Source organism: Cercospora beticola, chromosome 1, assembly GCF_033473495.1.
Source record: "Cercospora beticola chromosome 1, complete sequence".
Taxonomy (NCBI): domain Eukaryota; kingdom Fungi; phylum Ascomycota; class Dothideomycetes; order Mycosphaerellales; family Mycosphaerellaceae; genus Cercospora; species Cercospora beticola.
The window spans coordinates 4,716,001-4,739,015 of NC_088935.1; the positions used below are offsets into that span (position 1 = coordinate 4,716,001).

The 23,015-nt window shown below is 53.4% G+C and overlaps 9 protein-coding genes across 9 annotated transcripts; 5 read left to right on the forward strand and 4 right to left on the reverse strand.

Moving 5' to 3' along the window:
• Nucleotides 1-1,017: 1,017 nt before the first annotated feature.
• On the forward strand, nt 1,018-2,913 carry RHO25_001885 (uncharacterized protein; the record flags this gene model as incomplete). The annotated part of the gene is made up of 3 exons (XM_023594484.2): nt 1,018-1,253; nt 1,309-1,596; nt 1,647-2,913. 3 exons carry the CDS (start codon nt 1,018-1,020, stop codon nt 2,911-2,913), a joined length of 1,791 nt encoding a protein of 596 aa, XP_023459087.1.
• A 95-nt stretch (nt 2,914-3,008) lies between these two features.
• RHO25_001886 (uncharacterized protein) lies at nt 3,009-4,535 on the reverse strand (the record flags this gene model as incomplete). Its single annotated transcript, XM_023594485.2, has 1 exon — nt 3,009-4,535. One exon carries the CDS (start codon nt 4,533-4,535, stop codon nt 3,009-3,011), a length of 1,527 nt encoding a protein of 508 aa, XP_023459088.1.
• Nucleotides 4,536-4,803: 268 nt separating this feature from the next.
• On the forward strand, nt 4,804-6,309 carry RHO25_001887 (uncharacterized protein; the record flags this gene model as incomplete). The annotated part of the gene is made up of 1 exon (XM_023594486.2): nt 4,804-6,309. One exon carries the CDS (start codon nt 4,804-4,806, stop codon nt 6,307-6,309), a length of 1,506 nt encoding a protein of 501 aa, XP_023459089.1.
• A 2,460-nt stretch (nt 6,310-8,769) lies between these two features.
• RHO25_001888 (uncharacterized protein) lies at nt 8,770-9,711 on the reverse strand (the record flags this gene model as incomplete). The annotated part of the gene is made up of 1 exon (XM_023594487.2): nt 8,770-9,711. The coding sequence occupies one exon, from the start codon at nt 9,709-9,711 to the stop codon at nt 8,770-8,772; it is 942 nt and encodes a 313-aa protein (XP_023459090.1).
• Nucleotides 9,712-10,215: 504 nt separating this feature from the next.
• On the forward strand, nt 10,216-11,045 carry RHO25_001889 (uncharacterized protein; the record flags this gene model as incomplete). The annotated part of the gene is made up of 2 exons (XM_065602147.1): nt 10,216-10,410; nt 10,539-11,045. The coding sequence occupies 2 exons, from the start codon at nt 10,216-10,218 to the stop codon at nt 11,043-11,045; spliced, it is 702 nt and encodes a 233-aa protein (XP_065458219.1).
• A 1,653-nt stretch (nt 11,046-12,698) lies between these two features.
• RHO25_001890 (uncharacterized protein) lies at nt 12,699-13,433 on the forward strand (the record flags this gene model as incomplete). The annotated part of the gene is made up of 2 exons (XM_065602148.1): nt 12,699-12,872; nt 12,930-13,433. 2 exons carry the CDS (start codon nt 12,699-12,701, stop codon nt 13,431-13,433), a joined length of 678 nt encoding a protein of 225 aa, XP_065458220.1.
• Nucleotides 13,434-13,620: 187 nt separating this feature from the next.
• RHO25_001891 (uncharacterized protein) lies at nt 13,621-15,525 on the reverse strand (the record flags this gene model as incomplete). The annotated part of the gene is made up of 1 exon (XM_023594488.2): nt 13,621-15,525. The coding sequence occupies one exon, from the start codon at nt 15,523-15,525 to the stop codon at nt 13,621-13,623; it is 1,905 nt and encodes a 634-aa protein (XP_023459083.1).
• Nucleotides 15,526-17,993: 2,468 nt separating this feature from the next.
• Nucleotides 17,994-21,005, forward strand: RHO25_001892 (uncharacterized protein; the record flags this gene model as incomplete). The annotated part of the gene is made up of 1 exon (XM_023594489.2): nt 17,994-21,005. The coding sequence occupies one exon, from the start codon at nt 17,994-17,996 to the stop codon at nt 21,003-21,005; it is 3,012 nt and encodes a 1,003-aa protein (XP_023459084.1).
• A 328-nt stretch (nt 21,006-21,333) lies between these two features.
• Nucleotides 21,334-22,833, reverse strand: RHO25_001893 (uncharacterized protein; the record flags this gene model as incomplete). Its single annotated transcript, XM_023594490.2, has 2 exons — nt 21,334-21,668; nt 21,732-22,833. The coding sequence occupies 2 exons, from the start codon at nt 22,831-22,833 to the stop codon at nt 21,334-21,336; spliced, it is 1,437 nt and encodes a 478-aa protein (XP_023460230.1).
• Between the last annotated feature and the right edge of the window lie 182 nt (nt 22,834-23,015).

Consider the following 23,015-nt stretch of genomic DNA (forward strand, 5'->3'; position numbering starts at 1 on the left):
CCCAGCCCGCTACTTCCGGGCCAAGCTGGCTCTACAGCGGCCTCGGCGATCCTTCACGCGATGTTCGCTTGTGAGCGTTACACGAAAATTGCAGGTTTGATTTGCCAGACAATGTCATTGTTGCTCGAGCTGTCAATGTCCAGGTTTTGAGTGAGAACACACGGATTGACAGTGTCTCGTAGTAACGATGTCGTGCTTCACGCTGCGACAGTCCCGACAATCCGGGCACGAACCCTTCTGGAGAACGAGAGCAGCACATGGAGGGACAGTGGGTACTGTGGATACTCCGCGGCAATCGAGCTAAACTGCGAAAAGTTATCACTCCATCGATCATTCACTTCGGCGACGAATCGCGGATCAGATAACGCTAAAAAAGAAAGAAAGAAGGGTCTGGCTACGCGCGACAGCAGCCGCGTTTCTGGACGATGGAGGCAATATTCCCGGCGACCTATCGCTTGGGGATTCGAACATATCCACAGCGGGTCTTTCTGGCAACCTTCAACTCCATCGAAGGATCAAGCCACAGCGTGGAAAAATTCTGATCTTATCTAATCTAATCTGATCGCGTTGCTCCTATTGGCCATAGGACGCCATGTAGCTCATCGCTAGCATCCTCTTCGGTACGAATTATCCCAACAAGCTCGCTTCGGACCTCTTGATCCTTGGACATTGCTTCGCCCATGCAGTGGCAGAAAGCTTGTTCGAGCGAAGTCGCTGCATGGAAGACAATTCTTGCAGAAACGAGAATACACGCCGCACACCATCGACTGGCATGCAGCAGTCTCGGCCATGTGGTGACCTAGCTCCGGTTCACGGAATCCATGTTGCAGCTGCTGGTCGCCACACCCATGCACGGATGTTGCAGCTCGGATGCTACTAAGTGAAGCGACAGAGTAAGTATAAGACACTGCGCTTCCTTGCTCCCTTATCTGATCATCTTCTTTGTTGCGATCCTGTCTTATCTTTACTTTCACCTGGCTGAAACCAAAAGCCGTGCCCTGACAGCACTTCGTAGCCATGGGCTTCTTGAGTAAGCTCAAGCCACAGGCCGTGGATCCTGTCGTTCCGGTACAGACGAACCCGGTTGAGGCAGAGCCCGAGAAAGGGCTTTTCGGACGACAGCCCAATGTTACAGCACACGAGACGGACAGCGACGATGAGGTCGTCGACAAGGATGCGCAAGCCGGTGTGCAGAGGGCCGAGATCATGAACCAAGTGTTCTCCAAGAAGGTCGTGATCATGATCTACGTGATGTATGTGGATATAATGTGCATGCGGGTATATGCGAGATGCTGATAACGACCTCAGGATCTGGTGCCTTTACTTCCTCGACGCCCTCGAGGGCACGATGACTGGAACCCTGACCCCCTACGTGACCTCTTCATTCCAGCTGCATGGACTTACCGCCGCCACGAGCATTATGGCCAGTTTGATCGGAGGTATTTTCAAGCTGCCTTTGGCCAAGATTATCGACGTTTGGGGTCGTCCACAAGGTTACGCGTTGACGGTTCTTTCGATGACCATTGGCATGATCATGATGGCCGGTTGCAACAACGTGCAGACATATGCGGCTGCGGAAGTCTTCAACCAGCTCGGGTAAGTTCATATGATATCTCTGCCAGGAACCGACTGACAGGTTGAAACAGTGGTAATGGCCGCTCCTACATCTTGGGCATTCTCGTGGCCGACACATCCAGCTTGAAGAGCAGAGGTTTCTTCTTCGCCCTCATCGCATCACCGTACATCATCACCGTGTGGTGTGCTGGTCCATTCGCCCAGACATTCCTGAACATCGACTGGAGATGGGCATTCGGCGCTTTCTCGATCATCACGCCAGTCACGAGTATGCCGCTCTTCTTCGTCCTGATGTACTACCAGAGGAAAGCGGAGAAGCTTGGCCTGATCCAAAAGCGCGACAGCGGTCGCACATTCATGCAAAGCGTCAAGTACTACGTGATCGAGTACGATCTCCTGGGACTGTTGCTGCTTTGCGCTGGTTTGGCCCTCTTCCTGTTGCCATTCAACCTCTACACCCGACAGGCACAAGGCTGGCGTTCTCCAATGATCATCTGCATGATCGTATTCGGCGGTATCCTTCTCATCGTCTTCGGTCTCTACGAGGCATACGTGGCACCGGTCACTTGTGTCCCGTGGGTCTTGCTCAAGGACCGCACCGTTCTTGGAGCCAATATCCTGGCTGCCGTGCTTTTCATCGAATTCTACATCTGGAACTCGTTCTTCTACTCCTTCCTCCAGGTTGTCGCAGGTTTGACAGTCACCCAATCGACTTATGTGAGCAACATCTACAGCATCGGATCTTGTTTCTGGTCTTTCGTGGCAGGCATCATTCTGTACAAGACTGGAGGCTTCAAGTGGCAATCTCTCCTGTTTGGTTTGCCAGTGACCACCCTCGGCGTCGGGCTCATGATTCACTTCAGGCAGCCGGGAGTTGATGTCGGCTGGATGATCTTGTGCCAAATTCTCATCGCTTTCGGTGGAGGCACTCTTGTCATCTGTGAGCAAGTTGCTGGTATGGCGGCGACAACTCACAACTACGTTGCTATCGTCCTCGCCATACAAGGCATGTCCTCGCAAATCGGTGGCGCCATTGGCCAAACTGTCGCTTCTGCGATTTGGCAAGGCAACTTCCAGGAGAAGCTTTATGAGTACCTGCCAGAGGAGACCTTGTCGAACTCGACTCTTGTTGCGCAGATTTACGGAGATATCACCACCCAGCTGAGCTTTGAGATTGGATCCCCAACCCGCGACGGCATTCAGCAGGCGTATGGTGAAGCACAGCGTCTCATGGCTGCAGCTGCCACAGGTATCCTTGCTCTGGGCTTCGTCGCAGTTTTCATGTGGCGGAACATTGATACCAGGCAACGGAAGCAGATCAAGGGCGCAGTCTTTTAGGTTCTGCAGAATTAGTCCTTCAGCAGAATAATCCAACATAATGTTATACAGATGCTCTCATGCTCATTCGCGCCCCACGTTCCATTTGAAACATCTCACCTTCGAAGCCTTCTATCAGAAGCTGGATCCGCCTGTGTGGTCTGCCTAGCCCATGGCTCCGTACGATTAATTCGGGATCTCGTCTTCATCAACAGCGCCATCGTGCTGGCCATTACTGGGATCGCAATAACCCAGAAAAACTGATCGCTGTGGTTGTTCACAACGGGCATCGGGTCAAAGTTCATTCCAAAGTAGCCAGTCAAGAAGGTCAACGGCAGGAAGAAGCTCGAGACTAGGGTCAAAGATCGCACGCTTTCGTTCTGGCTCGCTGCGATCGTGTTGAAAATGAGTGAAGACAGGTTTTCGGCAGAGCGGATCGAGGTGCGGGTGTTGTTCGAAAGAGCAGTGACATGATCTTGGACATCGCGAAGGTATATCTGTGTAGTTGGCGATATCTCGACACTTGTCTTGACTTGCTCCTTAAGCGGGCTGATCGGTGAGCCTTCTGCGCGTCCCGACCCAGGCACGCTGCCGTGATCGCAAAGTGTCCGGACCAGAATCCCGATAGCGTTCGCATTCTCCATAAGTTGTGTCAAGCCCGACCTCAAGATATGCAACTGCTTGGACTGGCCGATGGTCGGTTTTGCAAGGACAGCCTGCTCCAGATCGTCGAAGGCTTGACCCACTGCTCTGCCTATCGGGAGTGATAAATCGACGATAGCATCCACTACTGCCTGAAGAAGCATGGATGGATCGTTGCTTGATCGAACTACAGTCTGTGTCGATCGCAGTCGAGTCATTATCGGGTCCAGGACGTCTCTACCAGAGTGTTCGAATATGGTTATCACTGTGTTGTCACTTGTTAAGAAAGCCGACACCTGTTCCACTGACATGCCAAAGCGGCCTGGAACCAAGGTACGCCAGCTCCCGCGCTCTTTGATCTCGCCATGTGAATGCGGATCGGTCGAAGGTGCGTAGGATGGTGTCTGATCTCCATGTGCCAGCTTGACAAGGTTCATTTCCAAGAAACAGTGATCTTCGTACCAATCAACCTTGGTCGTCGTGTGAGTGTCCATCACATCTTCGAGGGCTAGAGGGTGCAAGTTTTTGCTACTTCCGATGCATTTGATAATGTCGAAGTTGAGGCCGTTGACCCAAATCCAACGAGTGGCGGCCCATTGAGGCTTGGGATGATCGCGAAGGAATACTTCCAGATCAGTGCCATTGACATCGTGCTCCTCAATTTGTCGGTTGGAATAGTCGATGATCCTGATTTCCCCTTTTGGTCCCGCTTCTGGCGGATTCCATTCAGCTTCGTTAGAGACTGGACTGAGTCCAGGCTCTGCTCCTGCGGTCGGATGCCACTTGTCGAAATATTGGCCGGTCTGTATGTTCCGAGGTTGGGCTGAGAACAGGTTCTGAGCCGGGAAAGGGGGTCTTCTCAGTCTGAAAGGGAATGTGGCATGGGAAGTACTGTAGGTTCTGGATGGGACTGCTAGAGAGCAGGGTCGGTGCTGAAAGTGGCATGTCCAGTCAGCGACTAATGATCGCGACCATTGAAGTAGGGTCCTAGGGCGTGACATTTTGAGATAAGGCCAACTGCCTTAAAGGCTAGGTTGTTCACGAGTCAAAATCATATCGATGTTATTGCGTGCAGGCTCGACTATCACATTGTGACGGAATGGTCGACGCGATTGAGTGCCTCAGGCCTCAATCATCGGCGCCGATGGAACCGAACTCCGATCCAGTCACTTACTACTTGCTTTCGCGACAGCAATTTTGTGCTTCCGCAAGGTAAGTCACGACGATATCGCTGGGCGACTCGTACTCATAACCGCCCCAGAAAACAACATGTCTCTCGTACCAGCACGAAACGGTGCGAATGCGCCGCCTACTCGCGCTGCCAACCTCGTCGAAACAAAGCAGTTCAAGACGTCCACCAAAGGCAAGGTGCCAACAGGATACGCCGAAGAAATTGCAATTTCCGAGCAGAGCTTTCGCAGCCTACACCGCGACGTTGAGCAACAACAGGCTGCTGGAAGGAAGCGGAAACGGGAGGGCAAGGGCGACAGCAGCAAAGTGTATGGTGCAGGCTCATACAAGGGACCATGGGCGAAATACGAAGAACGACGCATCGATAGCGACAGTGGCGAAGAGATAGAGGTTGAGGTCTCTGGCGACGAGAGTGGCGAGGGGGAAGTTGTCTATGAAGAAGATGCGATCGTGCCCGTGCCGACGAAGGGCTCCAAGGCTGGCACGAGCTACGACGAGGTCGGCCAGGATAAGGAGACGAGCACATTCGAAGGATCACAGCAATACGACTACCAAGGCCGGACATATATGCATGTTCCACAAGATCTGGACGTGGATCTGATTGGCGATTTCGAGAACCTGGACCTCAAGTGCTACCATCCGAAGAAGCTTGTGCACACATACAAAGCGCATGGCAAGAATGCCCACGAGAAGGCGCTCACATCTCTCAAATACTTCCCTAACTCTGGCCACCTCTTGCTGTCTGCGGCTGCAGATGGCAAAGTCCGTTTGTGGGACGCATACCATGATCGCGAGTTGTTGCGTTCGTACAATGGACACACCAAGTCAGTGGTGGATGTTGACTTCACCCCTGACGGGACACGCTTCCTTACAGCATCTTATGATCGCCAGATGAAAGTGTGGGATACTGAAACCGGACAATGCATTTCGCGCTTCAGCACAGGAAGCACGCCTCACGTAGTGCGATGGCAGCCTGAGGACCCAAGCGGACATGAATTTCTCGCCGGCATGCACGATAATAAGATCGTCCAAATGGACACGAGGCTACCCGCGGACGGGGAGAAGAAGAACCCCGTCCAAGAGTACGACCACCATCTTGGCCCTGTCAACACCATCACCTTCTGCGACGAGAATCGACGCTTCATCACCACGTCCGATGACAAATCTCTCCGAGCCTGGGAGTACAACATTCCCGTGCCCATCAAATTCATCGCGGAGCCATACATGTTCCCCATGGTCAAGTCAGCCTCGCACCCTGCCAAGGGCGCCGTCTTGCTGCAATCCTCAGACAACACAATCAAAGTCTACAACACAGGCGAGAAAATTCGCCAGAACCGGAAGAAAGACTTCCGAGGACACAACAATGCTGGCTACGCCATCGACCTCGCCGTGTCTCCGGATGGTGGCATCGTGGCTTCGGGTGATAGCGGAGGCTTTGTGTGCTTTTGGGACTGGAAGAGCTGTAAGATGTGGCACAAGATCAAGGCCAGTGATGCAGCTGTTGTGTCTGTTGCATGGCACCCACGAGAATCGAGTAAAGTGGTTACGGGTGATTTGAATGGTATGGTGAAGTATTGGGATTAAGAATATCTTATGCAGTTCTGCACAAAGTAGTGCTATGAATGGAACGATCTGGCTGCATCACGGTCTTGATGGTCTGCATTGGTTCGCGCTTGACAGTGTTTGCGTCCGTGTCTTTATTGGTCCGGTCTATTGTGGTGCACCTGGTACGCTATGCAATGTACGTCTTGGCGACATGGGAGTGAATGACTCGGATCCTGGTCACTTAAGCTTCGCTCGGTGTCCAGGCTCAAGACAAGGTATATGACGAGCGTGCCTCCTGCTCGAGAGTGGTTCGCGCAGATCATCGATGGGATTCGTGGGCTGGAGTCTGGCCCAATGCACTGGCCAAAGCGTCCACAGGACACCAGAGTGCTGGTTCACCTATCCTTCTTGCGATGGAAGGATGCATAGTTTTGACCGAATCTGGGTCGCCCAGAACGAACGTTCGCTCGCTTGGTATATTGGGGAGCGGTAGTGGTAGAGCACCGCATTGCTCAAACAACCGCTAGGTCCCGTCAACGAGCAGCGAATGCTTGCCAGCAGGATCTTGATGCGTTCCAAATACCTGTCCAGGTCTTCGTATTTTCCATCTCAATAAGGTACTGTGCAGCCGCTTCATATGGAAGAGAATCGATATAAGCCCGTGGCTCAGGAACCAACGACTAACGCGTGGCGCCAAATATGTAGAAAGCATATTGAAGTTGGGATCTGCTCTAAGCGCGGTGAATGGCCATTTCGAAGTTCACCACTGGCGGCTCTACATGGTAAGCTAGCTGAAGTACGCGAATGCTGCAAGGGGGTTGCGAACTGTGCGAAAGATGCTTTTTGATTCTGGAAGCACCTTTTTGGGCGACCTATGCAGCTGCCATTAGATTGGCTCAGTAGCTTGGCGCACTAGTTTACGTTTTCTGGTTGGTCGCCTTTAGGGCAACCCAATCTGATCCTGCTCATTGTCAGATGAACCGGCTGCGTGTATGCCGCGCCTTCCGGTACGCGTCTTTGAGCTTGTTGGCTGTGTCAGACCACCGGGAATAATCAAGCGTTCTCTCCGACTGGCTTGTGTTGCTGGCTCACTAGCAGATGACTGTGGTTGTATTGAGGGGATTTGCTTGAATGGTGTGGAGGGATCGGATCGCAGTTGACTAGGCGAGTTCTTGTGGTACGGCGAATCGGTACTTTGGACCAAGAGTTGGGCGAGGGGAAAGCTGTCAACTGTCATCCGCGAACGGGCAAGCGAAGTCTTCACAAAAGCTTGCGCCAGCTAAGGCCATATATGTAGGAAAAATGCGGCAGTGATCCTGCTTGTGGGAATACTTCAGGAATTGCTGACTGATATCTCTGTGTCGTGGATGTAGACCTTCGCTGCACTTGGCGTATGGTACGCTAGTTCATGTTCGCAGGCGGCTGCCTCTACTACCAGCAACTGTTCTTCTGTCAAAACGAAGAAGGGCAATGCAGAGTTCGACTTGCCATTAGTGAGACCGACTTGCGATGCTGGATGGTCGATAGGTCTGGTGCACTAGTTCATGTCTTTGATTCGGCTCGTCGAGGACCAACTTTTTACTGGGCAACCCGCGTCGACTTCAACACGTCTGCTTGATCAATGAGGATGCCTTTACGAGATCTGGTCCGAGGCAATGAAACGCGATCTGCTTGTGTCATTGTGTTTGCGCAAAGCTTGTACGTATCTCTGGAGAGCTGGCTGTGAACTGGTGCGACCTCATTCGCGATCTCTGTCGACAATGGACGTCGAGTGACGTGAGATGCCAACACTTGCGACAATGGTCACACAACGTTGAATCTGTTTCACCCCGCAAGATGATGCAAAGTCATATATCACTCTGACCGCGAGAGTGGAGTAACATCTCATTGCGACCTAGCCTGTTGCACGCCTACGCGCGACAACGCAGGAAAGCGACCCAATCGCTGCACCACCATCCAAACACAGCATCGCCTTTCCGTGTCAGCCATCACATCTCCATCGTGAAGCGCTGCATTGTCGTCCAAGCTAATGGATGTTGCTCTTGGCGGCGGTGACGGCAACCGATGCCGATCCCATCGATGATCCATCAGCGCGATCCCCAGAGCTATAGCTTGCCAAATGACATAACGTGAAGACTCCTTGTGAGAGACCGCTTCGACGTGGCATGGGCGGGAGAATGCGATTGCGAATACCGCGCGCCGGTGTCAGCAGTTGTCAGGTACCTGTCTCCCGTGCTGGACACTGCATGCTAGCGTTGGCGACGCATCAAGTTCCCAGCGCGAAGCCCGTGATGCCGTGACAGAGCGTGAGCTACGCCATTTCTCATAAGCGTTGGAAGCAATGACAAGTGCTTGCGATATCAATGTCCAGGTCTGTCCTTACAGCCCGTGCAGCACCACAGTAGCGTAGACGGTCTGCTCGCATACGCCGAAGCACTCCAATCGCAGACATGTCCGCCGTGTCCAGGTGAGTTCATGCAATGGTCGTGGTTGAGTGCTTCACCCGGGTGGAGCTTTACTGGACTCTCCCTTTTCATTACCGTTCCTCGTCTCGTCGCTTGTCTCTCTCTGCCTCGTGCTGCCGCTTCCGCTCAGGTCAGTGGAGCTTTCACTCCACAGACTCCTGCTCTCACCTTCCACGCCTCGCATAGCCTCAGCGACAATTTCCAGCTTCTTCACCACTTCTCTCACTCCGCCGTCCACCTTCTTGAAATACGCCTCATTCGCAGCGCGCCTTTCCGATGCCAACTTGATGTCTTGCTTGGTTTCGTCTTCCAGCTGACTTCTTCCGCTCTTGCTTGTGACATCAGATCTCAAACTCTCATCAGACAGAGCCGTGCTCGCCGATGCATTCGTGTCCCCTCGTCCTCGCCTGTGCACGTTGCTTCTGTCTCGCGCAATGTCCTCGGCACCTTTGTAACGATCATGAATGAAAGGATGAAGATCCTTTTCGTCCTGATCACCACGTCCCCAAGCTCGTGCTAACTCGATCTGTGCTCTCCTCAAGTCGTCTAGGGCTTTCGCGTGAGTCTCGCCGAAGACTTGGGTGGAAGATTGTGCTGTGAGCTCAACTTCATTGAGCGTATTTTGCATTTCTTGCCATTTTGCTTCAATTTCCCGGTCAGAGGCCTTCATGACCCCAGGCTGTGCTGTGCCATAAGAGGCTTGTGTCTTTGGGCTGTTGTCATCCTCCCCACTGGGCGATGAAGCATTGTCAGTGGCATTCCGGGAACGGGAAAGAGCAGACTTGTGTCTGTTCAAAGGGTCGCGTCTGGCGTTCGCGGTGGCCTCGGCGGGCTGTTGGCGCGAGATGCTAAGGTTGGAGGCATTGCGAGACGGAGGAGCGACGAAGAGCGTAGGAGCAGGAAGCCGGTTCGGTTTGGTGTTCGCGGTGGGCGAAGGCTTGTGAGCGGAGCTCGACTGAGCATTGGAGGAAGCCATTTTGGTAGGGAGGTCCCAACACTAGCAAGCAGATTTCTCTACATGCTGCATTGTTGCGAGGAGGAGAGCATTCACTTGGAAGTTTGACGTGGGGCTTGCACAGGCACGGGCTGCCAAGGCCCGGCCCTCTCCTTCCTTTGGCATCAAATCTGCATCTATCAACTCACAACATGACATACGCGTAATCCTCTCGCTCGGGCCAAATCAACCGCCTTTTTGAGTTGTGATAAAATACCTCTGAAACATTGGACAAGCCTGAGAAGCGCACAAGAGCTACAGCATACGCTGAACAAGAATGCGGAAGGAGCTCAGCCAGCGTGCATTCTGCACAGTTCAGCTCAGAAAGAGGCAGGAGCGATAACGCACTGTGGTAGGTTGCCGGGAAGGTCAACGTTCGCTCTTTCCTGCTGCTGTACGACACACATTACATCCTCGACGTTCCACTTCAACATTGACTTCAGTCTCTCAACCCGCCGAAACGTGTGTCTACATCACACACTCGCGATGATGCTCACCACCGAGTGCAAAGCACAGGACGACGAGTCTCGCCAGGACAAGGCTCTCCGAAGTGCGACGCCAACGGAGTGCCCGTCACCTGTCGCGACTCCTCCAGATGATGCAGAGGAAACAGCAAACTGTCGGCAGTCTTCGGTCAACTTGGTGGACGCCTCGAGTGAAGTGGTAGAACCCGCACAGGAGGTAGGAGTTCCGTACCATCTGCCTCACTGACTTGTGACCTTCAATGAGATATTGCTGGTTCGAGATGGTCTTGCCAGCACCATGCATCAAGAGTTGCACGGGTAGAGAGCCAACTGACAACTGAACAGTACTCCATGGGCTTTCTCGACCTGCCTGCTGACCTGCGGAACATCATTTACGAGTATTCCCTCTTGCAATCTGATCGTATTCAGATCACACCTGGACTCAAACAGCCCGCGCTGCTAGCCACTTGCCGCCAGATCCGAAGTGAAACGAGATTGATGTGGTTCTGGAGGAACAAGTTCACGTACACTGCCGTAAACTGCAATATTCGACCACTGTACGCTTTTCACACGCTTTATGGAGGCCCTTTGCCACAGGAAGTTCGCGTCATTGTCGATGCATCTGGTCGACTCAACTGGAAAGCCCTCATGGAGTGGTGCAAACTAGTCTTCAAGCACAAGCGTCACTGCTTTCGACTCATAAATGCATCGAGCGGACGTCAGATCATGAGGGCGGCTACTCTCATGGCTTACGACTCTCGCGCAGCTACTTGGAATGATTGCAACCGTGCTTTACAGCTATGGAGGCCTGTGGCTGCTTTGGTCCACCCAGAATGGGCTACAGATTATTGATACGGGTTCCGATTTACCTTCGGACGGCTTGCATCCAGGTTTCAGGAGACTGCGCTGAAATGCAGTTAACCGAGCGCAGTTCGGGCAAACATGAACACCTGCAGTGGAAAGGCGAATTGTCTTTCTTTCAGCGGCTCTTTGACCTTCAGCAGAGGTGCATGCATCGCACATGTACATTGGGAGAGGTCGTCGCAGTTGAGAGGTTGAAAGAAGGCATTCTGTGTGCACCTGTGTCATCCGGGACAGTGACAAGGTGAATGCGGCACGATGCATGCGGCCTGTTGCCTCCGGCCGCAGCAAACACGCATTTGCCCCACTATATCAATGCGGTCACCTTTCGCTGCAACATTCTTCCTCTGTCCCCACTCGGTACTCCACAAACGAAGACCAAAATACACTCATCACCATCGATATCGACACTGACCATGTAAGTATGACCTCAAACTGCGGCATAATCGACGACTGACTGTCCGCAGTATCGTCACAACAAGCAAGGACCGCAACAAAATCAATCGACAGGATGGGAGAAATGGCTGAAGAGCACTTCGAGGAGATGTGTGAGGAGGCCTATGCGGAGGAGCAGGAGCAGGAGGCTGCGGAGGAGGCTGAAGCTGAAGCTCAGGCCGAGGCAGAGGGCGAGGGTGACGGGAAGTGATCCATAGTGAGACCGCAGAACGACCTCACTCTTTGCCATGAGCTGAGCGCCTTGCTTGCTCCGTCACACGTAAACGCATGCATGACGCACGGAATCCTGAGACACTGATACGCACGCGTTAAAGTCGAACCTTGCAGCAAAGTCTCTACAGGATATGCCTCTATTCTATGACACGACCAAGATCATTGGACAAGATACGACAGCTCATGACCTCCACTTGGTCTTGTTCCATTCTCCTCATATTCTGCCTTCATTCTAAACTGACTTTCAGCTCGTTCTCGCAGCCCGGTCCCATTGGAACAGAAGACCGAAAGGCATCATCGCAAGACCTAAACACTGCTGTAGCGACAGGAGAAGTGAGTATTCTCGAGCCAACCTGCACTTGCACGATCCCAGCTGAGTAATGTCTAGAATAGCCCATCTCTCCTCGGCCTGCCAGCGGATTTGAGACAAAGATCATATAAACATAATCTGGGAGTTCAAAGTCCCGGGCCTCCTATCCACATGTCGACAGATCCGACATGAGACCAAAGACATGTGGTTGCAGCAGAATTGCTTCCTTACCGATCACGATATCATGTCCTCTGTCCAGTCAATGTAGAAGCGTATGAATACAGCTTCGTCTGGCACGTCAAGCACTCGGACTGGCCATTCGGACTCTATTGGCGCAGAGCTGGGTACAAGTAAGGAGAAACGATTGCGCCTCATGTTCGCAGTCCAGACTTCAAATCAGTCAGACACGCAGACATAAGCTCATCGACGGTGGTGGATCTTCCTCGTATGTAGCAAATATTGGCATTGCTGTTCTTTTGCGCGTGACTGGCTGGTCACACGAGGGAGGTGAACGAAGTTGCTCGAGTGAATGGGCAAAGCTTGGCAAGACCCGCCCGCAGTCTTCTTCTGCCGGCTTTCTAGTTGTCTGCTCATCCGCAGTTTGCTTCAACTCATCTTCGACTTGCCTTTGCGCATGCCATCAGTTGTCCTTCTCATCATCAACCATGGCGCTCAAACGCTCAGCAGACGGATCATCGAGTCCAAACAAACGCCAGAAAGGAAAAGACGCAGAGCCGATCCCTACAAGTGCTGCCACTTGTGCAGCCCCAGAAACGACCACCGAGAAGCAGATCGCCCACAATGCAACGGACACGAACAGCGCTGTCGTGCAGAAGAAGGTAAGCAACGCCGTGTACTGAAATTCCTTTCCCTGCTGATTACTGATCCATCTTTAGGAGAAAGCCTCACTACTCGGCCTTCCACCCGAGTTGCGAAACAAAATCTACGAGTACGTCGTGCTCGAAAAGGAGAGAATCAAAATCCTCCCAAGCCTCAAGCTCCCAGGTCTGCTCGCTACATGCCGCCAAACCCGACGCGAAGCAAAAATGATGTGGAAACGGCAAAATGGATTCACCTTCATCATTCGTAACTGCGACGTCAAGGGACTGTACAAGTTCCAAAAAGTCTTCGATAAAGGGTTCCATATACAATATCAGCTAGCCAAGGAACCACATTGGCTGAACCTTCTCAGGTGGTGCAGATGGATATATATGACGAAGCAGACGCCTACGAATATGAGTCTACGTCGGCCTTGCACTTTCCAGAGCTTTGTTTGGGCCATTATTCGTCAGGCGCAGACATCGAAAGCTGCGACGTGGACTGAGCTTATGGCGGACCTGAATCGTTGGCGACCTGTAGCTGGAGGTCTTGATCCGGCCTGGTTGATTGAGCATAGTTGAAGGATTGATGGTCAATTGATGCATACTTATGCTACGGCCGAGACTCCTGTTCTCAATCGATCGCTCAACCTCACACCACACTGGCACGCTCACCGACGATAGTAAGTCCTTCATCAATCCAGAGCAATGCAATGCCATAACTTCATATCTCATGCAAACGCTAACAAAATGCTCTTTACCTAGTTGCTCAACCTCTTGAATCCCAATAAAAGTTCACAGCTTCTCTCACATTGGCTCGCGCAACCGCAGCTCTCAAATCCGATCCCATGGCCTCTGGCCCACTACCCACGACTTCCAACCCGCCGCCAATGTCCTTTGCTCTTTCTACAAAATCCAAGACGATTTCTGCTACAGAAGGATGATGGTCTTTCAACCAATGCACTCGGAATCTCGAGTCTGTGCTCGAAAGCAGTTCGTCAAGCGAGAGTGTCGAGCGTCCAGATAGAGATGAGACACTGGTTTCGATACCGGATTCTTTGGTCTTTTCGTTGACTTCATCAGAGGAGAGTTTCTCTTTGCCTTTGATTGTGTGTTTAACGTCTCTTGTTACGTAGATGGAAATGCTCAGGCCTAGCTTCTCAGAAAGCAGTTTCTTCATCTGACCCAGTTCGCTTGATAGCCACATGAGATCTTCTGCTTTCCGTACGACCCAGACGAAGTCGATGACAGAAGCGGTGAAAGTACATTGTCGTACGGCTTCCATGATTATTGGCCAGGTGAAGGTCACGCCTGTGCCACCGGCGACCGCGAGGACGTGTTGTGCCTCGTAGCTTGGGAAGGCGTTGCCGTAGGGTCCCGATAGGATGACTGGTACAGTTGCGCCATGCCCAAGGGCGGCCAACTTCTTCGTCTGTCCGTCTCGCACCCGAATGAGATATGTGTGATGCTGCATCTTGCTCCTCACATCCGGAATGCTGGACACGGTATAAGGATGCGCCTGCCAGATTGACAGACTCGGAAATGTGAGATAAAAATGCTGTCCGGCTTCCCAGCCTCCGAGGTTACGATGTTCGTAGTCGAAATCCAGTCGCAGGACTGTTCCATTGTCATCAGTCAAGACTTGCTGCTCAGCTTGAGCACATTTGAACCCAAGGCCAGAAGTCTTCTTCCCTCCCATGTGGATGTACAGCGTGCGGAATGCTCGAATACTTTGATCGATTACGATGAGCGCGAGCGAAGGCACCATCCAGCACCACAGCTTATCCCAATGTCCCCAGCAGGCTCCGATGTATAAGATAGCGATGAACCAGTGTGTGATTTTGAAGAACTCGTACCCTGTCCATCGTATCACAGGTTTCAGACTGAAGACCGTGAGGAGCAGGATGAGGATCATGGCAATACAGCCGAAGATCATGTACTGTTGCTTGATCCACTTCTCGGCCACGGTAGGTTGAGGTTGGTAGAGTTTGGCTTCGATGATCGTCCAGCCGATGGTGTGGAGGAGTGACTGTGCAAAGATGATGCGGCCTAGCCAGCGGTGCAGGAAGTTGAAGTGCTGATAGGGAATGCCGGTGACTAGACTCAGCACGCTTTCACGCATACAGAGTAGTACAGCGAAAGGAGTGAGAGCGTACGCCAGGGCGCCGATACGATCGCTCCATGTTCCAAGCGTGGAACGAGTGTTGAAGAGATCTGTGCCTTTCACTGGCGTTTTCCACATTCGATATTCCATGCCGAAGAAGGAGAAAATGATGAGGTAGGCCGTCATGACGGAGAGGATGGCGACTTGTACTCTGGAGACTCGTCCGAAGAGCCATCGCATAGGAGCATCCGGTAGGAGATGTCGTCGTAGTGGCTGAAACTTTGAAGCGAATTCGAAGAATAGGGCTGCTGCGCCATGCGATGCTCGACCAGAATTCCATATCCTTGCGATGCCCCAGAGGAGGAAGATACCCAAGATCACACCCCAGAGGATGAAAGTGTACAGCATGGATCTGACATGGCCGCTGTAGACCTGCTCGAGGTACTCGCAAGAACCAGCATCGTTGGTGCAGGGTAATGTTCGAGAAGGGTAGCCCCAGTAGTGAGTATTTGACTCGCTGTGGTTTTGGATATGTTGTCGAGCGACCAAGATGTGGTCGTTGGAGGCCATCGTGATACCTGGTCGAGAAGGTTTACTTCCACGTGGCTATGTCCTCCAGTGAATGGAAAGTGAGAGTCAGCATACACTTCCAGAGCTCACAGGGTCCTGAATGGCATTGTCTCCTTCTAGGCTGGTCGTTCGAGGAATGTAGGTCAATAGGATGCCAAGACTTTCGTTGAGCAAGTTTGAGAAGTATGAAAGGCGCTCTCTTTGTGCAACTGGTCCACCTACTGCTTCAATTCATTCAAAACTACGAAAACCGCAACAGTGGGCGGGCGAAATGGTCAAGAGTTTGACATTGAGCAAGTTTCCACAGTTTTAGCCTAGACCGAGGGCGGCAACGGACGTAGCCGGTCGCGTGGATAGCATAGTGATGCTTGGCGAAGACGCCTCCGGCACTTGACGGCATTCGCTGTTTCTTGCCATCCGACGCGAGAATGGCTGTTCGAGATGAGCAGAGCGGCAGAAGTTCCAGATCTCCCAACACTGCTGATGCTGGAATGCAGGCGGAACTTTGGAAACAGATGCATGCTCAACGAGTTCTTCAACGAAGCCAAGCACTGTGGATGGCATTTGGTGGCGATGCTTTCGCGGTCACGGCAGCGAAGATCAGTCCGATGTATCCATTGCTATGCTCGACACATAGCATGCAGCAGGGAATGGCGCAGAGATACTGACCGAGATGTCGATGGGCATTCGAATGGGGAGAATCAGGTTGCGTTGGGGAAGAACACAGCCCATCGACACGTCTCCAGTGCCAGCAAGAGGCAGTATCAGCATGCTTCCGTCCCGTCGATCGAGCCGCGTGGAGCGTCGACTGCAAACCATTGTATCGCCGGACGGGAGTACGTTGCTGTCTTATTGCAGTAGTCCAGTCCCAAGTTATGCACAATGATGGATGAGAAGGGTGGCAGTGCCCGTCTGCTGGGTTCTTGCTTGATCACGAAGTCAAAGTTCAGTCCTGCATGAGGTGCCAGTTTGTCTCGTGGCGGAAGGCGTCGAGTCTGATTGATGTAGGGCCAACGCCGTTGAGATGCGAATGTAAATGAGCTGTGCCAACCAATTCCAGGTCGACGTGGCCATGATTGTGAAGGTGTGGGAGCACTTGGGCACGCGCGCACCTGCCGCATGTGAGAATGTATTCTGTCAGTAGCAGCTGGAACAAGGCAGCTCCGGTCCGAATCAATAGTATTGTCAGAAGTCTCGCGGTTGTGACTGCGGAGCTGTGCAGTAAGTGGCACGCTCGCTCGCCCACTTGCTTCTGAAGACCCTGTCTTGTGCAACATGTGGAAGTTAACGCAACGCGTGTTTTCGAAGTACCGGACAGTCGCGCATAGAGAGCTGTCATGCTCTATCGGAAGCTCGGCGCGTCCAAAATCTTGCGGAGTGGATGGAACACGTCACGCGTTCTCGTTCAGTCCTTGAGGAGGCTTGGGGCTCTGCGACGGTATTTGGCGACGTCTACGGTCTCCAGCACAGTCGAGAGGGTGAGATTCTGCTTCTGCTGTGAAAGTCAATTGCAGCGGCTGTCGCGGTGACGGTGACGGTGACGGGTGGCTCGCTGGCAAGACCCAGGGTCTTCAACGTCCAGCCAAAGTCTACTGTAGCAGTTGGCAGCGTTCCCAACAGCGTCTCCACGTGTCTTCTAGGGAATTGGCCGCCGATCGAGCGCATGAGTACACGACCGAGCATTTCGCCCAGCATCATCGACTAACTACTGTAGCAAGCTCTCGGGACTCCATGCTCGTCTATCCACCGTGTGGAGTCGAGGGCGGCCTCAATTGCGCTTCATCTGATGCTGGGCAGAGGGAGCTCGCGGAGCTACTGGAATCCCTCAAGGCGTGGCGATGCAGGCCATCATGGCGCGATCGCTGATGGGTGCAGTTGGCGTGCATGCGCGCCGGATAGCGCGGACGAGTCGCGCTCTTGTGCCTGGCGCTGGTTGCTCTCCAGTCTCTGGCGTGTTGGTGCAGGTATCGCGGCCGAGTACTCGCCCAACAATGATTCACGGTATGTAGGGAAAATGCAGGCCGTGGCGGTGAAGATGCGGCGCGCCAATCGCCACTCTGCTGGGACAGACGAGCCGAGACATGGCCAGCGAGCGCTCCCTTCGCATTCGACGGCCGGCCGCTCCCGTCGTCGTTGATCGAGGGGAAAGTTTGGGCGCACGTTCGTAACTAATGCTGCGGGCTGCTGCAGACGGGCGTCTGGTGCGCGCGCTGGTGATAGCTTGTCCGTCGAGCATGCGTCACGCCACATGTGCGAAAAGCCTCTCGGCGCCGCAGCAGCTTCACCTCAACCAGGGCCGTACGAACATGTGGGCCTTGGTGCGACGACCAGCGACACCACCGCATTCTTCTTCTTCCACGACCCCTCCCGCTGCCCTGTCTCTCCCGCCGAATGCCATGCCTCGAATGCTGATATGAACCGCGCTGCCACGACTCACGACTGATGCCTTGACACGCCCCGCCTGCCAGATGGACCGCCGCTACCACGACCCCTACGCGCCCACCACACCTGCTGCTGCTTCGCGGCCCTCACGTCCAAACCACGCGCCGCCCTCCCCCACCGATGCAAGAGCGGGGTACGCCCGACCGCGTGTGCAGCAGGTGACGGGCAGTGAGGCGGAGCAGTCAAGCAGAACATACTCGAGTCGCCCGAGTACCGATCGATATGACCCGCGATACCACTACCCGCCTCCCCTCTCGACTTCCGCCACGTCTCAGTCATACCGCACCCCACTGCGCAAGCGCCGCTCGTGGCCGCCTCAGCCCTGTGCCGAAGACGAGGCTGTGGCCCTGCGGAAGGAGGCCGACTCGCTGCTCCTACTGAAGAGAATTGGCAAAGATGAGGTGCCATCCCGTGGCTCCATCGACCAGGATCCCGTCATTGTCGACAACCCAGACTTTGTCAATCAGCACGAACGTCGCTTCGTTCTGAAGCAGTCAAGCCAAAGCAGCACTGGCACTCTGCCAACGCCGCCCACCAGTGAGGATGAGCAAGTACGCAAGGCTCGCCGAAGGCCTTCGAGGTTGGAGATCAACAAGAATGACCAGCGCGTGCCCGAGGCCACCGACCGCACTGCTACGCCATATGCTTATACGAGGCCTACCAAGCTGTCACAGCAGTCCTCTTCGAGCAGCCATCTGACTCCGCCTTCATCTGCCGCAAGCGGCGGCCGCGGGGCTCGCCTTGATGGGAGCGGGCCTAAACCCTCGTCGCCGCGTAGAGACTCTGGCCGGATAAGCCCAAGCACTCGACAACGACGTGATTATTTCACATCGGACAGGAGTAGCAATGAAAGTGCCATCGACGACAGTGATAATGACCGCAAACCGGCCGATGCGAAGAGCCTTCGTGGAAGTGGCAAGCGGCTGACCGAGCTGCCTTTGACTGAGAGTCCCCGCGGCTCTTTCACCAATCTCCCAAATACTATGAGCAGCGAAACTGCAGGAATGCCCTCTGCCCATGCACCTCCAATCCGCCGGTCAGCCTTGGATGCCAGGAGGAATACAGATACGCAAAGCACCCTGCCGACCATGAACAAGCTCAACGCTGACAAGTCACGTCGACCTACTCCACTTATGGCGGCGACGTCGTTGAGTGAGGCTCAGGACATGCCTTCCTCGTTTGGTAGTATGAGACTTGACCCCAAATCGGCAGAGGCTTACCCTCGATCTCGGGAGTCCAGCTATGCACAGTCTCGTCCGGTCTCGAGAGAAGGATCTGTTGCCAACGGCGCTCCTCCGTCGCCTTCACGCTCGCCCGTAGCAAGCGCAGACTACTCCAAGGATGCTCGCATCTCTCGCGAGGGCAGCTTGCTTGGCTCCAAGCCACCTTCTGCAACCAGTTCGCGACCCACTTCGCCTTCTCCACGGACTCCAGGCGATGCTCCACGCATGCCTCGTACAGATCTAGATTGGACGGCTCTGCTTGCAGCAAATGCGGCAAGGCGTACCAAGCCACCTTCAAGGCTGTCATCTGCTGTCCCACATGATGCAGCGCCAACTTCAGCTCCACTGTCGGCGCCACCGGTGGACTGGCCTCGGAAAGCTTCTCCGAAGGAGCTCACCCCTGCACAGTCTTCGCCAAGTCTACCATATCCGGAAGATCACAGCCTTATGGGATCCACCATGTTCATGCCGACTGAGCAAGAGTACGCCTATAATCCCGTCAAGCAAAACTCCTTCCCGCCTTCTTCTTCGTCCGATGTTGCAAAGCTGTCTGGCACCTCGACACCGGCGTCCAGCAGCTCTGCTCAGTCAAGTTTGCACCCTCCTCGGCCAAGCTTGAACAGAATGCACTCTGCCGCACCCTCGACCAGTACCACCACCACAGATATGCGTGCTCCGGAAGGGCGACCTCGAATGACCACATCTCGACAGGCATCTTTCGCTGAGTCCTCTCAGACCAAGAAAGAAATTGCTGCTCTGTCCAGAAAGGGCCTACCTGCGTGCCCAAGACAGGAACCAGTAGCTGGCAAAGATGACTGGTACACGATCACGGGTCACACCAACATCGACTTTTGTCCCGATTGTATAGATACGTTGTTTGAGAGAACTGTATTCCGCAATGCATTTCGTCGATCACTTCCGAGGAGCTACAGCGAAAAAGTTCGTTGCGCTTTTGGATCACCTTGGATACGTCTGGCCTGGCTCCTCACACTTCAACAGCACCGTACGGACCTGACACTGTTGCAAGACATTGCAGATATCGAGGAGACCAGCGCCCCATGCCCGGGAGGAATACAATCGGTTCAAAATTGGTACGGCCTGCGCGACCCAGACGGGCTTTTCGTTCGCGACTTCCACTTGTGTTACGGCGACGTTCGGAAGATCGAGTGTCTGCTGCCCACGCTTTCCGGCATTTTCGTTCGACTGCCACAGCGTGCATCTTACACCAAGAGTACTTGTGCCATCCGCATGGACAGCACTCGTTTCTCGTCCTACCTCGATGCTTTGGTCATACTGCACGAGAAAGCACTCGCTGCTCGTAGGAACGCGGACCCTATGCCTCTGATCGATCTCGTTGAGCGAAAGACTCGCTTGAGGGAATGTACCAAGGATACGCTCCTCATCGGTGCTCTCTGGCATTACATTCCCGACCTCGCTCCCGCTTTCACGGTGTGCGAAGACTGCTTTGAGTCCGTTGTGGAGCCTGAGATCAAAAAGAACAAATCACTCGCGAAGAAGTTCAATCGCACTCTTCAGCCTGTCTATAGCGAGGGCATCGGCTGCAGTTGTCAACTGTATTCCCCGCATATGAGGAAAGTCTTTGCGCGAGCGGTCGAAGATAACGACATGAAGTACTTGGTTCGCAAGGCCAAAGAGAGAAGGGAGGCGGAAGTCTACTTGCAGGAAAAGTTCAAGGGTGTCATGACTAAGGCTAAGAGACTTAGTATGGAAGGCACCGTCACTGAAGATGATGAAAGGAGACTGAATCGAGATTTGGAAAAGATTACCAAGGAATGGAAAGAGAGGTGGGAGTGATTGTCCCCTTCTTGTGTTGTATTATGGGATAGAGGCTCTCTATGGTGGCTTTTTGTGCAAAAAAGTTTAGGGGAAGGGACGAAATGATGAGATACGAACGAATGAAAAAGAACACCTCAAAAAGTGTCCAATTTCGCGAGCAGCGTGAACTGGGAGCTTTCAATTGTGTTGTCAAGAGTCACTGCAGCTTCAATTCCTGGAGAAAGCAATGGTATCATAATGTAAACGCTGTCGATCGAGTTTCTTCGCCAATAATAACGCCTCCAGGCGCCAAAAGCAAACCAACACCTGGAACAATTCTGTGATTGAGTATCCTGCCTTAGGCTCTCTACTCCCAATCATCATCGCTATCCTCATCCTTCTTCCTATCCTTTGGACTTCCCGGCGCACGACTCGTGGCTCCAGAAACCAGGTCGTAGCTTGCGTCCGAATCGGCGACGGATTTGTTCCCGTCTTCACTTCGTCGGGCTTCGGTGGGACTAAGCAAGCCATCTCCATTACCAGATGCGGACTTTTCGGTTGTTGCGTTGAGAGTTGTGGTAGACGCGCTGGCTTGTTTGCTTGAGCTAGCGTTTGCGTTGGGCGTTATGGATCTGTCGTTTTCGTTCTCGTCGTCATCGTCGTCGTCCCATTTCACTTCTTCCTCGGGGTTAGCGGTGGCGCCTGCGCGAGGTTTGTTAGTACAAATGCCGCAGTGGTGGATGCTGTAGTTGAAATGAGACTTACCCTTCAGCACTTCTTTCCTCCTTGCCTCTTCTGCTTCGACGGCTTTCCTGAGATAATAGTATCGCATCCAAAACTCTCTGTAGCCGACTTTCTCTGGCACGAGCTTCTCCATTGCTTTTCGAAGCTCTGGGTATTTGTCCAAGTCTTTCGCGATCGCATCCGTCTTGCTGTCAACGTCGAATCCTGCTCTGTAGCTTTCCCACTCGACGCCGGAAGGCTCATCTGTAAAAGACGCAGCCGAGGTGTGGATAGCATGTAGCTGAGCGTCAAGACGAGTACTGTGGAAGACCTTCTTTCCTGTGCCAGCTTCTTCAGTAGAGAAGAGCACTTCTGAGGTTGCTTGATCGTCGCCCTCGGGTGCGGATATTGTCACTGCATCGCGAAGGAAGTTCTTCAGGTTCGTTCCGTATCTGACCAGAGCCTCGTCGGCAGCATCTTCGGCTTTTTGTAGGTCTTTGAGCTTCTGCGCTGCTGTGGTGCGGAATATGGATACCAGACTCGCGGCTTCTTTGACGATATCTGCAGGAAGACTCTCTGGTACGTTCTCCCCATCTTTCTTCTCCGTCTCGGCATCTTTCGCAGCCCCAGCCTCAGTCTGCTCCTCTTTCTTCTGCGCCGGTGCTGCGACACCAGGAATCTCCTCTTGCCCGGGTATTGGCCCGTCAACATCGCTTCTGCTAATTTGCAGATCGCTCATGCCCCGAGTTCTTTGTACAACCTGTTCCCTGAGGCTCGAGAAGCCTTTGGTAGCCTGCTCACTCGCCTCGGCTGCCTCTTTAGACAGATCTTGGTAGAATGTTTCGCCCTGCTTCCGGGCTGACGAAAACCATCCACCGAGTTTCGCGCCCCATGGCGAAGCAGAAACCGCCTGGAAGGCCTGTTGGAACTCGGTATTCAGAGTGTTTGCTGGTTGTTGTTCCGTGCTGTCGGCGGATGATGATGCGGCATCTTCGGCTTTCTTGCGTTCTGCAGGCGACAATGCCTCTTCTTGGATGTGATCGTAAGCGACATCCATGTTATCTGCAAAGGTGTGGTGGAAGAAGTGGATGCTGAAGTTGAGGGAGCAACCGAACACACCGAAGCACATGAACGTGACGAGCATTGCTAGTGTCAAGCACGGGCCATGAAGTGACGCGGGGAAGTGGAGAGAAGGGGCCGCCGAGCGACTTCGTTCTTGAAGTACAGACTATCACTGTTCACTCCCTCCTCTGGTCAAATACATCTTTGGGTGCCATCAAGGAGTATTTCGCTCGTTCTCGTGAACAAATTCTCTGCTTTAGAGTC